Source organism: Trachymyrmex septentrionalis, unplaced genomic scaffold (genome assembly GCF_001594115.1).
Source record: "Trachymyrmex septentrionalis isolate Tsep2-gDNA-1 unplaced genomic scaffold, Tsep1.0 scaffold2, whole genome shotgun sequence".
NCBI lineage: Eukaryota > Metazoa > Arthropoda > Insecta > Hymenoptera > Formicidae > Trachymyrmex > Trachymyrmex septentrionalis.
Window position 1 is genome coordinate 1,244,343 of NW_017305179.1, and position 17,237 is coordinate 1,261,579.

At 31.0% G+C, this 17,237-nt stretch overlaps 2 protein-coding genes across 4 annotated transcripts in view; one reads left to right on the forward strand and one right to left on the reverse strand.

Annotated features, from left to right (window-relative positions):
• The window catches only part of LOC108747518 (membrane metallo-endopeptidase-like 1), a 33,966-nt gene extending 23,344 nt beyond the window's left edge, over nt 1-10,622 (reverse strand). For all 3 annotated transcript variants that reach the window (XM_018485073.1, XM_018485072.1, XM_018485071.1), the window contains exon 1: nt 10,345-10,622. In XM_018485073.1, the coding sequence (XP_018340575.1) occupies nt 10,345-10,490 (146 nt within the window). In that variant the 5' untranslated portion in view covers nt 10,491-10,622. The remainder of the gene's footprint in view (nt 1-10,344) is intronic.
• Nucleotides 10,623-13,851: 3,229 nt separating this feature from the next.
• On the forward strand, nt 13,852-16,838 carry LOC108747346 (DNA-directed RNA polymerase II 16 kDa polypeptide). The gene is made up of 3 exons (XM_018484749.1): nt 13,852-14,198; nt 16,320-16,500; nt 16,644-16,838. The coding sequence occupies exons 1-3, from the start codon at nt 14,135-14,137 to the stop codon at nt 16,816-16,818; spliced, it is 420 nt and encodes a 139-aa protein (XP_018340251.1). The 5' UTR covers nt 13,852-14,134; the 3' UTR covers nt 16,819-16,838.
• Nucleotides 16,839-17,237: the final 399 nt, after the last annotated feature.

Here is a 17,237-nt window from a genome sequence, read left to right on the forward strand (position 1 = left end):
ATGCTATTGAGCTGTGAAATATGAAGAAAATAACTAACATTGCGAATAATCACTGACAATAGTCACAAGTCTCCTTAACATAATGTGATTTCAAAACAATTTTGTTGGATATTAAAAATTAATGGCCAAGCCAATATATATATGTATAAGTTTATGAACAGTTTTATGAATTTGGCCGAGTTTCGGAAACTTGGCTCGATTAATGCTTTTCAAAAGTATTAATGCGCAAGTAGTAAGTAGTCTTCCGTTACAGAAACAACCTCGACACTCTTCAATAGTGCGAACAAGGATGGAAATCTCTCTTTCCTGAACTCAGTTAGTAGGGCTCGAACTTATGTAAGTCGCGTGTGCAATCGTCGATCGCAGGGACGCAATAAACGATTTATGGCTTCGCAAATTGAAGGATAATTCACAGGATTCGAATTTACAGGATCATGTTTTCCCACTTTGCAAATAGAGAGAGAGAGAGAGAGAGAGAGAGAGAGAGAGAGAGAGCAAAAGAAAAAGAGAAAGAAGAGAAAAAAAATACATAAATAAGTAAACTTCTCGTTAGTATTTTTTTTAAATATTGCTTATTATATAGCACTAAATTAATTCATTTAATCTTATTATACATTATAATTCACATTATAATTCATATTGCATGTACGTATAATTTTACGTTTTGCTTAATCTTCTGCTAAAAAAATTAATTAAGATACATAATTGTATCTTAATTAATTTCGTTTTTAGAATTATCGTGCATAGCCCGTAAATCTGTACCGATATATCGCTTCGCAGGGAAACAATCGATACGCACGATCGCGGTTGATGATCTGTTTATCCTTCACCCTCTTTCGTTCCTCCTATGACAAAAGTTTTTTTACAAGTATTACAAGTATAGTCAATGCAAGTTTTATTAAGGGTAATGATCAAGGGCGAATGCTAATCAAGTTACACGGCGTGGCGTAGAAACCTCATAATAACCTTTACTATCGTCGTGGAATGCTTCTATAATTTGTCACCGTTTCTTCACGTTTCTTTTTGTTTGTTCGTTGCAAATAAGGCACACACTTCATTTAAGCAAAATGTATGACTCGGTTGAATATTAATTAACATCACGAAAAAAATTTTTTTCCCAGAATAAGACTCGATTTTAAGTATGTTATTTTCATAACAATCTACTCATACATCGAATTTTACTTGCTTATATCGAACCTATTTCATTCGAGGCAAAGAATGTCAGAATGTTTTGACGTGCGATTATTTCCTTCAATTGGCGTATTAGCCGATTGATTAGTTTGATAAAGCGTCTAAAGAGAAAGAGAACAACATATAATTTCTGTAAGTATTTATAAAAAATAATAGATTGGACCCAATTGAGAGCCATTATGGCATTCTTCGTTCAACTATCGTTGTCGTCAAGCTGGAATGAGAATTATCTCGGCGAAGTTATGGCAAAGAAGCTGCAAGATGAAAGTGGAACTGAAATAAAGTCAGTAAACGGTATAATGTAGAAGTGTGTCAATATTAATTAAGGAAATTCTGATTATTGACGCCTTACAATGGCGTTAAAAAGAAAAAGTCGATAGCGTCGCAATGATTTTCTGAAGAACATGAAACATCCGTTCTAGATGTTGTCGCAATCTTTGTGCTGTGGACAGAACTCACTTAGGATCAGCTTGGATTTTTGCAACTACTTAGTTATTTATAAGTTACTAATCTTAGTTATTATTCCTTAATTATTATATTTCTGTATCTCGAATGCTATAATATTTTATTTTGCAGGAGGCACGTGAAATGATATAGTACGGCAAAATAAGCCGTTTGGTTTAATAAGAAAATGAAATACTTTCCAGTTCATAAGACGAGAAGAAATAAATACACGTTAAAGATTTAACGATCACTTTTTGCTATTACAGATTTGCAAATAATAAATCCGCAATGATTAAGTACAAATCTCTGACACGCACATTACGTTTTATATGAATGTAAATTTCTTGACGTGAATAATATATTTCTCGTTTTGGTATTTTTGAATAAAAATACAATTCTATCTGCAAATGTGATAGCGGTCCAAACAGCAAGATACGAGATACCGTTAGCGTGGCATTAAAAAGATCGATATGTCAGACGCGCTTCGATTTGGGACACAGATTGTACGTACGAGAAGCATTATTGGCATACTTATTAACATTAGTTAATCGATTGGAATGCTACAATGTGTTAAAAAATTTGGACAAAATGAAATCTCGATAGTTATTATCTCGAAAAATTTAAAAAGTGTGACAAAGTAAAATCGCACAGTTTGCTAGATCTCTTCGAAGCACAGGATGATTTTCTCAAGTTTTTATTTAATTCATGTTTGTTAAAAAAATCTTTTTCCTAAGATCACACGCTAATATTTTATGTGCTTCAATCATTAATATTTTATTGAAAAATAAACTTTGTCATGAGTGAATACATTTCATAAACTTTCGGAAAGAAAGAAAAACAGAGAGAAAAATAAATATGAAATAAATTTTTGTCAAAAATATAAAAATATAAAATAGCATTTACTTTAAAGCGTTACACACAGAAAAAAAAATATATATATACACTGTACGCAAATAATAATTTTATTTGTTTGTTATTTTAAAAGTTCATATATTCGCAAATCTATCACAAATTCATTACACGCATCAAATTTATTCAAAATATATTCTGAATCCTAATAAGTTTAATATTTCAATCAAGATTATTAAATTAAAATAAATTCGATTTGCTTATTACATAATATAAAGTCGCTTTTTCAATAAATTTTATAATATTCTTCAAAAGAAAATAAATTCTTGTTACGAGTACGTATTAAGTTTTTCTAAAGTTTGCAAAGTAAGATTTATTATCAAGAAAATATATATTCTTTGTTAAAGCTAGTGTCACTTAAAAGAAAGAAAGTAAATTGAATGATCACTTTTCTAAGCAATAGAATTAATAATACTTTTCTCTGTATATATGTAAGAGTATTAAGAACCTCTAGTCTCGATAATTGGGAAACTGTGCAAATATGCACAATAGCGAGGATAATCGTCGCGAGCACGCCCTTATTTCCACGGTCTCTTGCATTGCCATTTGCGTGATAATCAAACTTCGATCTGTGTGGACATACCGTCCGCCGCGCAATCAGATATGAAAATAATATATACTTGTGTGATACTTGGAATACAGTTATATATCTGATTTCAATTATAAGTGAGTACATTTCTCTAGTCTGTTAGAGATTTATTTGCGATTCCCCAGGCAATCCGGTGATGATGTACATGTCACGCCTCCGTAATCGATATGTAAATGCCACGATAAATGCAACGGTTGCTACACGTGTTATCAAACGATATCGGAAAGTCATTAATGGTCGCGCTTCCTAATATAACCGGGTGGCGACACCGATCGCTTATCGTATGTCTCGGGCGGTCTATTCGTAAAACAGAGTCAACAGGTCAGTGTTCCATGTCATCTCATTCCACTTGCCGTTTGTCGGTGCGTGCGAACCAGTTTATTAATGATAATCGATTAGACCGTCCGCGACAAAAATATTCACTTGACTTGTCTGCACTCGAGGAAAACCTGGTATCTAAGATAACGTATTTACATAGCAGTTTAAAGCTGTTAGTTTGGAAGTAAGTCAAATTTTATCGATAATCTCATACAGTTGTCCAAGTTTTATTTTTCTCGAATTAAGAATGAAACATGATTAATGCAAATGAAGTTGCTAGCGACTAGAAGAAATTAACCATTCATTTGAGTGACAGATTTTAATTGTTTCCTCTAAATTGTGTGTTTATCCAACATAACTATTTTTTCTGTCAATGATATGATACGATTTAATTTGAACGTATTTTCTGTGAACGTATCTCGGTGTAGCATATTAAGAAATTTGATATATTTATAATTACTATTGTTTTTGAGATACTAATTTGTATATTCGGTATTCTAAATAATTAATGCTTATACATTATATGGAATTAAACTTACATGTGTGAGGCGTATTTTATCGAAATCGGTAAACTCTCATATTCCTGTTTTGTGATTATAATGGAAATGCAAAGTTATCAATAACATGTAGAATTTAATGCTTAAATCATTTTAGCATGATTATGCTATGATGCGATTGGATATATCATGTGACAATATACAGTTAGCAATATTCGCTGTCGATATTTTGGTATATTTATATAAGTTTGGATACGCATTTTGATTCGCGAAACATACGATAATAATTATCACTGTATAAAAAAGTCTTTCAAAATTTTTAAAAAAATTCATTGTTCATTATAGTTAGTACATATTCAAATACTGCTCGTGTATTGCACAAACTGTGAATGCTAGCTTTTTTTTTATGCATATTTTATGTAAATCGCCACACAATCATATTTTATATTAGATGCCCTGGATATTCACATATATTTCTATTAATAAAGCAATTATTAAATTACTTACGCACGTATTTGTTGTGTTTTATAGACTCTAACTATTTCTTTTTCTTCTATTTTTTGTTTGCTAAGGTTTTATACCTAGAGCATTTTTCATTGACTTGAAGCATTTTTAATATTTATAAAAAAAAAAGAAAAGCTGTAATAAGATATTTCAAACTGAAAGTTGAAATTGTTCATCATCAGTAACGTTGAGTAAAGTTGAAGCATTAATAAAGATACATCTAGTTCTCTCGAAGAAGGATCTGACCTAATACATATTAAATCGGATCAGGTCAATTATATATACGCAGGATACGAAGGATACATATATATATACACGAGACGCACAACCTCACTTATGCAGCAGTCGACTAGGAGTGGCACACCACTATCACAGTGGTCGACAAATGTTTATCGGCCTTGTCCCGTTAGGTTCAGGTAATGTGCAACAGCGGTTTTATCGAAGATCGTCTGTAAGTATTCTCCTTATTGAGAGAATTAAAGTCACATATTACGACCGTTAACTATCACGATAACAATGATTTATTGACATTTCGTGCAAAGAATAAATGGAGTTCGAAGTAATTAGAAGTACTTGAGTGTGATTAACTATGGAATTTCATGCAAGAATATGATTTAAACGATATTTATAATGTAAAAAAAAATTATAGTTCATATATAAGATATTAGGAATTAATTATACGATTCTACTCTAGTTTTCTTTACTTTCTTATTTTCTTTTTGAAACTAACCGTTTATATTTAGAAATAAAATTAATTTCTTGTAGACTGTACTATCACTTTTATCATACATTCCACGAAGTTTAAATTGTTTTGGTGTCTTATTGTTCGAACGTCATGAAAAATGTTTGAATCTTTGTATGCAAAGAATAAACATGAGGTAAGAAGGTTTTTTTGAAGTATCTAAATAGTATAAAAATTTAATTTAGCTAGATACAGATCTGAAAAATATCTTATTGCACAATCAATAATTATATAGAACGCTCAAGACTAGTTGCTGGAATGCCAAAACTTTTTTATGGCATTGCTTATCATACTTGAGATTTCTGTCTGTAATTATTGATGTGATTAATAAAATTATTTTCAAATCTGTATCTAAGCTAAATTTTTAGATATTTCAGCAAAATCGTTCTTTCCGTGAATCGAACGCACGCATGATAATCACGAATGACGTTGCGCAACAAAATTAGAGCTATTCTCGCTTCCGGGACGTGATAGTTAGTTTCCGAGTACTCAAACCGTGTTTCTCAATGAAAGATTGCAAGAAAATACTTTGTTGTTGCATGGAAGACAACAACCTTGGCTCTTCCTTTTGTCTCATGTTTAAATTTGGAATTATAGTCATTTTAAACAAACAAAATCTCTATATCACGTAGTCACATTTAGTGCTAAACGTAATGTCAAATATTAGAAGCAAGAATACGGACTCACACATCGTGATTTGACATAAAATATGATTAGTAACTTATAACGCAACATCAGTCTGTATATTAGATACAAAAAAACTATCAGTATATAAGTTAAAATATTTCACGCTATACGGTAAAATGTGAGAACAAATTATTTCTGCTGGGACAAAATTACGGCAATTCACGCATTCGATCAATACTGCTAACTTTCTAAGTTGCTTTAATCAATCGAATAATGGCAAAAAAGTTTACTGTTGATTAGCGACTGGTGAAAGTAGTTTCGCGTTCTCTATCGTCAAGAGTCTCGTAACATAGTCTCATTCTCTTTGAATTATCACAATGACAGTGCTACTGTAGATCGCAGGAGAAACTTATCTGTATAGCAGATGGAAATACATCTGGATATGGAAATCTTTCATTCATAAAAACTTTTATACGTGTATTATTTTTTCTTTTTAATAAATTATTATATCTTTAGCCTCGTCAACTGTTTGGTCGTTGCATATATTAAACATCGTTGAAATATTATTTTTCTATTATCTATTAATTATCAGATTTATGTTTTTAAAGTGAAACATAAAAATTTAACGATTCTTTTCATGTTCAAATATTTATTGGAATTAGAAATCATTATAATTTTGTTTTAATCATATTAGAAATTTAAAGGACGAAATTAATTTAAAAAATATATATTTTTTGTTTTATACACTAATTGAATATATTCAATTGTGTGTAAAAATGTTTGTATTAATATATATGTATATATAAAATAGTTTTTCTTTATAGAAAAATTATTTTTTACAAAAATAGAATTAAATAATTATAAAATTTGTTCTTGTATGTATATAAAATTTTAAAATGATAATATATAAATTTTTTATATTTTTACAAATTTATAATGATTTATAATCACAAGTTTTAGATAAAAACTTAAGCATATCTTATTTTCGAAATTTTATATACAATAATATTTAGAAATATTATTTTTTAGTGCGCAATTTTCGATAATAAAATTAGAAAATACCAGAGGGCATTGAATAAAGAACAATTCTTTACGAGATTGCTGAATTTTATCCGAATTTTATCAGCTTTTACTGCATTGCTTTTAAAACTGTACACTTTTGAATATATTTATTTCTGTTATCTGATATTTTTCGTTTTATTCATTCTCTGCAAGGCCACATTTTGGAGAAGTCGACCTCGCTATCATCGATCACGACAGCTTACGTAAATCGTAATTTGCGTTGGAGCCATATAATCGTAGTGTTCGTGAATACCAATAGGATTCAGCTAAAGTTACTTTATAAATATTCATTGGTGTTACTTTAATAAGGCCAGACTTAAAGATTCATTTTAATCTTAACCCTTTGATACCTTGTCAAAATTACAAAAACTTTTTGTAAAGGGTAAACATTTCAGTAACGACAAAAATTTTACGTTAGTAAATATCTCAGTTGTATCTTATTAAATAATTTTGCATGTCTTATTTTATTTCAATAACTTTATTCTATTTACGAACTTGTTGCATTCAAAATGAGAGACAATAGAACATTTTACAACGGCAATAAATGTAATTTAAGGAATTTTGAAATAGTTTTTATGTAAGCTTCGTGATGTCGATAGATGAGCGTAATATTATAATAGAGACGAAGATGCGATCAAACTAAGAAGAGATCGTACTTGTGAGGCAGGATCGGTCAATCCATCGATCTTAAATAATACCTACCTATACCTGAATTTAGATGAAGATATATAGTTCGAAGGTTCATGATTGAGCGGTTCCTCGGGAAGAATTTCTTAGAATTCTATACTATTACAATAGAATTATATTCCACTTGAATTACAAATCGACACATGTAGGATTTTTTTATTATATAAATTAAGTATAATGAAGATATAATCACTATCTGCGCAGCACATGGATAATAAATATTATAAATTATAAATTTAAATTTTCTAATCCAGTGTATACCTAGATATTATACTTGTACGTAATATGTGACGAATATCTATTAAAATTTTTTTTCTCTGAAAAAGGATTAAAAAATCATTCTACATTTTCAATTTATTTTTTTTTAATTAATCTCTCTCGTTTTTCTCGATTATTGTACCAAACAGTTTGCATACGTTTAGATTAAAATATAAAAAAAAATAAATACCAAAAAAATAAATGCAATCCTATACAGCTTCAATTATAAATTGCTCGTGTGATGAAGTCGTTTGCACCGGAACCGACCGGCGCTAGTGCACCGTTATGTGAAAATCGCTCGCGGCGATATTAATAAGATAAATTGTAGTTGTAATTGAACCGTAAAAGGTTGAATAACTCCATCAAAAGAGAGAGAGAGGGAGGGAGGGCGGGAGGGGAGGGAGAGAGAGAGAGAGAGAGAGAAAGAGACTGAAAAGTGTCATTTCTTAATGCTTGAGCGAAGACGAAGACATTCTTCAAACTCGGTGTGTTTGCCAGATCCATCGATTTCTTTTGCAAAATCTCTAATTATAAGCTAAACGTCACGTTGTGACTGATTTTAGAATGCATTTGACAGTTACTATCGATAACAAGTGACGTCGTTGTAACTGTTATGTATTTTACGGAGTCATCAATTTGAATTCATGCAGACAATAAAAAGTTTATTAGCTAAGCTGGTATGATGAATTTTAACTTCGACAAAATAGCAAAATGTCACGTGATTAATTACGTACAGATATAACGTAGCTATTTATATATTAATTCGATGCTTATTAATCATATCTCAGAATCCGATTAAGAAAATCGTTTAGGTTTTTAGTAAAAGCTTTGCAATAATTAAAAATCTTATACAGAGTGGTTTGTAACTGTGGATGATAAGGAGAGAAATATAAAATATAAAAACATAAGTTTCTTCATTATTCTGTACGTTTGATTAATTTTTTTATGTGATATTATCATTTTTTAGTTATATCAATAAGAATAGATCATTCTATATAATCGAGTTGTCAGATTGATTGATTAATGTTTGTATTCAACATTCAGAAGATAAAATTTTGTTAAAACTGCATTAAAATTTTTTTCTCGTCCATGAACGGCACACCGGCTAAGTTTATGGATGTAATTTTTTTTTGATGACGTAACATTAATTATTCGCCGACGTTTTAAGTATCAATCACATAAGATGTAACTAACTTCTTTTATAAATTACATTTCATAAAACATATACCTACATAATTACCAAACATAAAGAAGAATATAGCCTTTATTTGCATTTTATTTGTTACGTCGATTCTTTAGAGATTTAATTTTACTGTTAGCTGAGGATATTGTTAATTGAGATGTTTCTTATAAAGTTTATTATAATTTGAGAGATGATTTTTATCATTCGATCATTGTATATATACTGCAAAAACTGCTTTATTGTTATTAATCATTCAACGGCTTGCGTTTTCCTGCGCAATAAAATCGAATATCAATACAGTTCCTGAGTTTCGTTGCGCGATGACTTTGAGGTAACCACGTGTATGTAAATAATATAAGCTATATCATCGTACGGTTGAATTTCATAATTTAAATATTTCATCATCCTATGAAATACATTGTATTATAAAATAATGTGTAAGTTTTGTAATTCTTGATATTAATTTGAAGTATGTGTATGTCTTATTATATATATACCTTCTTTTTTAAATAGAAATAGAAAAAAGAAGACAATACGCTTGAACACTTATAAAGATATATATTAAGCCAATGTCCAGAATTACAAATTTTAGACGGCACTGCTATAAAATAAATATGAGCCGAAAATTCTGTTAACGAAAATTCTGCATTTAAAATTAATTTCACAATAACTGAATAATTATCGCATTTAATACTTGTTTAAAGAATAAAATTTATCTTTTTATAATCGAAAATAATACGACAATATGACATATTATAGCAACGTATTGAGTATTGAGTAATTATTTAGGACAAAATTTAATTGTTACGGGAAATATATAATTTATCATGACTTTTTTAATATTTAAAAAAAAGAAAAATTGATTGATTTTAATAAAAATTAAGAAGAAATGAATCACTGTATCTTTGCAATAATTTTATTGTCTTGATTTATTAAAATCATACGCAATTTCTTCTAAAAACGTAAAAATTCTTCTAAAAACGAAAAAAAAATTATGAATAATTAATATGTTGTTATTATGTTAAAGATATCAAAGAATAAAATCAGATGAGCAGAAAATATTGTGCACCGCAATAGTTTGGTTTTTATTTTTATCTTTTTGATAAAATAAATTAAGGATAAGTATAGCTGTATAGGATTTTTTGTCTGTTATCCAAGTAAGAAATCGATTTTGTTTTACGCTTTTTATATCTTATTTCATAAATACATCGCAATCGATAAAAGATTAATAGTTGATTGAGCGAAAAAGCTGCAAAAAGCTCCTCGAGCTTTGCCGAACAATTTTCTAATGATCTCCTATAGTTTCTTTTTGACAAGTCAAACGATCTCTTACCCTTTAACGGTAGTTACTCCATAAACAGTATCGAAAATGCTATTGCGTGCCGACCGGACGTTCTCGTCCTTCCTGTCTATCAGCTCGCGGACATGCAGCGTCTTTGCATTCGAGAAATCCGGTTCGACGTCATTCGTTGTCTCCATTTTTAAGCAGATCGCGTATCCCGTCGAAAACGCGGAAATCAACTCCTCACGCGTATACTCCTCCTAACACTCGTCGACACTTCAACCGCGACCGAGCGACGAGCTTTTCGCGTATTAATGCACGCTCGCACGCCTCGCACGACAGAACTACACGGAGCAAACTTCCCTCGTGTATAGCGCGAGTTTCTATTGTTTCCAGGACACGCGACGCGTGAAGGATGGTGCGGTTCGGGAGACATTCGTAGGGCGCATGTGAGACATATAGAAAGCAAAAGATAAACATTATTCCCAGCGTTCTAAATGTACATATATACAGGACGAATGTGTTGTGTGTTAGAACGATACAATTAATTTCTTTTATACTCCTAAAAATTAATTTAAATTCAGGTACTTAATTATAACATTAATTTTGCGTGCTTTTAAAAAACATGAGTTATTGTTTTACTCAATCTATTGTTCGAGCTATTGTTTTACACAATCAGAGTTGAATAAAATTGTAAAAAAAAAACACTTTAAATTTTTAGGAAATTATACTAAAAGTAAAGAGAACACATAAAAAAAGAGAATTACATTTGTATAATTACGCTCAAGCGATATAAAAGTGATTGGGGAAGACATTTTATTTTCTAAAAAAATTAATCACCATTATTATTAACGGCACATTTTCGGTATAGAAAGCTGCTAATTAGCGTGCTTAAAACATGTTTTACCCGATACTTTCACAAAATGTTGGCTAATATGTGCGCATAGTTGGCTAATATGTGATGTTATTGTTACGTATATACTTATGTATACTTAAATAAAGATATAAATACGGCTCTGAAGATAAATCTAATAAAAAAGGGAAGAAAGTAGCCAATAGAGAGCTAACGCGATTAACGGTGCGTAAAATTTTATCATTTATTCCGAACTAAAATGCAAACGTTTCAACGAAAAGAATTTCGTTCTTTTCAATGCAAATTACATAAATAAAAACCTGTTCCTAATACAAAATATAATTATCGCAATTTAAATATTCTAGAGATAAGATAGTCATATATTAATAGCGCATAGTAGCTTGTAAAATGGTCATCTTGTTACCATTTGAGTTCCAAAAATTTGAGTTCTAAAGAGAAGTTCAGAATTAAGGTGTTATATGACAATTATTTGATAAACCAATGTATAAAGCCAGTCATTTTCCGCGGAACTATTGTAAACGATGTATCATCAATTCGATGAACCATTGTGTTATTAATAATTATTATGAAAATAATGTGGAGAAAATTTAATGCGACTGTCAGTTGAGAATTATTCGCAACAATTTTCACTTCGTATTAATTTTCATATAATTCTTAATTGAAAATGACTGGCGTTTATATATTGGTTTATCAAACAATTGATTGCACTGTCATATAACACCTTAATTCTGAACCTCTTTCTGGAATTTAAATTTTTGTGGTAACAAAATGATCATTTTACAAACTTTTATGCACTATTAATATGTGACTATCTTATCTCTAGAATATTTAGATTGTGATATTATAATACGTATTAGGAATTATATTATGTATTAAGAATAGATTTTTATTCATGTGTGATTATAATTTGCATTAACAAGGATCGAAATCGTTGGTCGAAACGTCTACACTTTAGTTCGGAATAAATAATAAAATTTTACCCACTGTTATATAACTGTGTTGGCTCTCTATTGGCTATTTTTTTCCTGTATATACTTAAACTGCAATATCTGATTCAAATGTCTTACTACCGTGAATGTTTAAATAAATGTAACGAATAAAAAAATTATATACAGCAGATATTTAAAAAGTATTATTCAAGCATCATGTACAAAGTAATATATTTTTTTCATTAAAAATTCATTTCGCTTTTCGTGCCAAGTAGTGCATGACGCAAGAATTATTTTAACAACAGCAAAATTTGATGCATAAATGTTCGCAGCATATATAAAATTTATATGCCGCTAATTACAATTTTTCTTCACTATAAAGCTTCATTTTTATTAATGAGTTGTATAGAGAAAAGATAATTATGTAGAAATTTTTTTAATTTATTTTATTTGTATGTTCGTACATATTATTTATTATCTAACGATACCTTAATAGCAATTTATTGACGATACATTAATTAAACATTGAAGCTATATTGGGTTAATATTGGGCTAATATTTGATCAGTAGTTAATATTGCCATTTATGCCAATAATTGTGCCATTAAGATATTATAAGCGAATTCGTTCTTATTATAATTCTTATTATTTAATAAATATTTTCTTCTCTTGTGACGATGGATGGTTTACTTTTTTCGAACGTATTTGTCTTTAAAGGAAAGTTAAAAAATATCGTGCAAAATACAAACAAAATATGCATCTTGAAAATGATTTCTCTTCATTGACAATAGTGCAGACGGTTTTATTCATGGTCTCACGTTCATTGTTTCTCATTGAATGGTGACAAATGTGCATACTAATGATTTCAACGCGGATTCTCTCGATTAGGTATTCCGATGTTATCGCTCTACGTTTGACCTTAATTATCCCGCATTTTCAAGCGACGCCTGGTTTATTGTTCAGGACGCATTTAGTATAATGTCTACATTCTACATGTTACAAAGTTATTATAGAATATGCTATTTAAACGATTACGAAATAATAGTACCTGCTGAACTCTTAATTGTTAGTCTGTTTTATTATTCTGCCGATAGCATACAAGAATACATATTTTGCATGCAGTTGTGCGTTTTAATGCTAGTTGACGTGATATAATTACATCATGACGTATATTAATTAAATTTAATATCAAACTATAAATCGATTGTATACTGCAAATATTTAGCTTAGCAAAAAACGAAAAATTACGGACATTTTTGTAAATGTTATTTTTTAATAAAATCTTATTTCTTTCAAAATTCACGTATTATAAAATGATTTTGTCTACGTAAAATATAATGAAACAAGACACTAACAAATAAATCAATTTTACGTAATAATTTTCTTGTATTATAAATTAAACGAAAATGAATTTTTTCATCTGAATCTAAATAATAAAAAAAAAAAGGATATGAGAGATGTTTTCTCAATAAAATATACATATAAAGATATATGAAAGATTTTCATACCGGTTGGTCGAAAAATTTTGTGGAAACGTTTGCTATTCTGCCACCTGATCGCGCCACTAAGCACTTCTGCTGCTCCAGGTGGAACACACCGAGTGAACTTGACGAGTGCAGATGAGTGTCACGTGATTTACGCGCGTCCTTGGACGCATGTAGAGGGGAGAATAAATCGGGATGAATGAAGCATGATCGTATTGGACGTGCCAAAGTGTGTTTTTATTATAAAGCAGTGATTTAAATAATAATTGAAAAATGAAGATATCGACAATGAAGAGAAGTTGCTTTTTGGCAAGGATACTCTCGGTGGTTTGCCATTGCCTTCCGAGAGGAGCTACGAGAGCAATGAAAAAAAACATTTTTCGGTCTGGGACCGAACCCGGGATCTCTGGCATAGCAGTCTCGCGCGCTGCTTGTTACGCCACGCTCGTAGTTTACGACTGCGCGACCACCGTGCAATCACAGCCATATAAGTCACCACGCTTGGCCACGAGCGATTGAGGACGAATAAGACATATTCAGTAAAAATTAGTGAACATGGCTAATCCTAATCTTACGGATATGACAGAGGAGGATGCGGCGGATCTGCAATTCCCGAAAGGTACATTGATTTCTTAATCGTTATTGGCAAACTGGCAGAAACGCTGTAGCTAACCTCACTTTCATAATACTTTGTTGACAATAAATTTGTTAATAGTAGACGTTAATTGCGAGGGCTTTGAAATTGCACGAGTTTACAATAAAGAACGTAAATCTAATCAGCTGTTTTATATTTTAACTCTCTTGATATTTATCTACTAAAAAGAAGAAATAGAAGAAGTGTGCAAATATAGTTTTGCTGCTGTGTAAACAACAGCAGTGTTAACACGTTAATGTAAATTTTAAATCTTCACTCACGTTATGAAGCTTAAGCACAGACAATTTCAAACAATTCCATAGAGTATATTCGCTTTTTGCGTTAACATTACTTTAAAATGCCTGCACATCCGAGCGGTCAAGTCTAAGGTAACAATTTTCCTCTTTCAGACTGTTTATTGAGTCCAACAGATAAATCTGAAAATGACGTAGACCTTGAGGTGTCAGTCTTGAAGAAAATTTTTGCCTCAGATCAGATATGCCGCGTGTGCAGGTCTAGCCTAGTGGAACCATATATTCGTTGCGCCATGTGCATCAATGTCGAGATATGTCCATTGTGCTTTGCCAAAGGCTGCGAGATCGACGAACACAAGAATGATCACAACTATGTCATTATAAAGAATGAATTTCCTCTGATTGAGGGTAGCAATTGGACTGCCAAGCAGGAACTCGAGTTACTACGTGTTTTGCAACAATGTGGCTTTGGAAATTGGATAGATGTGGGACGTAGGATGCATAGAAAGTCTGCCACTGAGTGCAAAATGCATTATTTGCAGCATTACATAGACAATCAAACTCTGCCAAATCTGCCGAAAATCGAGGAGAATAAAACCAGCTTATTTGGTTGCGAACCGATACCTTACATGCACAAGTTGCAAGACCTGGAAGAACCACCAAGATTCGCTTCAAATACGAGCAACAGCAGACTGTTGGCAGGTTATAACGCAGCTAGATCCGATTTTGAGGTAAATTTCGATAATCATGCAGAATCGTTGATATCCGAGCTCGAATTCAACGACTTTCAACCGGGCGACGACACATACGAATTAGGACAAGCTTTGCAAGCGGCAATGGTGCAGGCATACAACAACAGATTAAAGGAGCGCAAGAGAAGACACAGAATTATTCGCCAACACGGACTAATCGCATTACGCAAAGTTATATCCTCGATACAGAGATACGAGAATACAATAACGAGGCCGCTCGCAGAGAGATTGCTGATATTCATGCAGCTCGTAGATGGGATAAAATTTGATTTTCTCATGGAAGGTCTTCACCGCGTTGGCGAGCTAAAGAATCATATCAACAAGTTATTAGAGTTCAGGCAAAACGGGCTTAAGCACTTTCATAGCGTACCCATGTTTCAGAAACTAAGTAAATTGAGGCAGGAATATGAGCGGGAAAGAAAGCAGTATCTAAACAATCCGGAATACAACTGGAGAAATGTATTACCTGATAATGTTGTTAGCTGTAACAGCCCGATTCTTGGAAACACACAACGCAAAACCGCGCCGCCTCTCGCTATAAAAGGTTTACCAGGATACGAAAAACTGAACGTCGACGAGAAGGAGCTTTGCTCCGTCGTGAGAGTCATGCCCGCCAATTATTTAGACTTTAAACATCTCTTGATAACGGAAAGCAAAAAGAATGGTTATCTTAGATTAGCCCATGCCCGTATTCTCTTAAAAATCGACGTGAATAAAACGCGAAAGATATATGACTTTTTGGTGGAAAAGGGACACGTAAATAAGCCAGCTCAATGACTATTTTAAAGCAGCCGACACGGTGTAGAAATATAGTATCCGAAATATAGTATCCGAAATATAGTATCCGAAATATAGTATTAATATTGAGAGTACAAATATAGTACAAGTTATATTTTTAATGGAAATTCGGTATTTGTAGAAAAAATACTGAATAAATAATATATAAGATAACGACGATTTCTAGTAAATGAAATTTTTATTTATAAAGTTTGTGTGTGTGAAATAGATTGCAAATCCTCTTTTCTTTTATCCTGTCATTTTTATTAACGTTTTCTTGTAAGTTTTTATTCAAGTAACGAAGACAATAAATTCCTCCGCAGAATTTGAAAATGCCGAGACATTGTTGATATCGGAAGTTTATATGCTTCTTGAACACAGAAAAGCTCAAAATGAATCTGCGGAAGAAGAACAAGAATTTTCCGAAGTTTTCATGAAGAGCTTAACTTACACCAACCGATTCGGAAAGTTAAAAAATAAAGAGACAATCGCAGCTGTTAGAAGGTAGATTATTAATATTAATATATAATGAATTTATTAATATAGATAAATTATTTTATACAAAATGCTTGTAATATGTTAACACACAATACTAATAATAATAAATTAAATACAATGTGAAATATAATACTTTTACATTGTTGTAGTTTGTTGATGCAAAAGAAGCTACACAAATTCGAAATTGCTTCGTTAGCCAACTTGTGTCCTGAAACTCCAGAGGAGGCGAAAGCTCTCATTCCGAGTCTCGAAGGACGCCTAGAAGACGAAGAACTTAGAACGATATTGGATGATATACAAACAAAAAGATCATTACAATATTAAAATAAACTTTATATATCCGATTTTCTCATTTTCCTTTGCAATTTCTTCCAAAAATACAAATACAAATATTTCAAATACGGAGCAAAATAATTTCAACATGGACTTTGCTTCAATGAAAATACATTATATTAATATATATTCATATATTGCTGTAGGCACCAGCAAGATTTCATTAATTGTCATTTTAACGCATTTTATTAATATTCATTATAATTAAATTCTATTAAAATTCTGCATTATTCAATTATCCAATTATTACGATTAATTAAATCATAATTGTCAATTTATATTATAATTATTTGAAAAAGTATTCCATAAATTAAGTAAAATTTGTCATTATAGGTTGTGTTAATCCTAATAGAGTCATCTTTTAAAAAATTGTTCATATTGTTATAATTAAACTTGCGTGAAAAATTTCT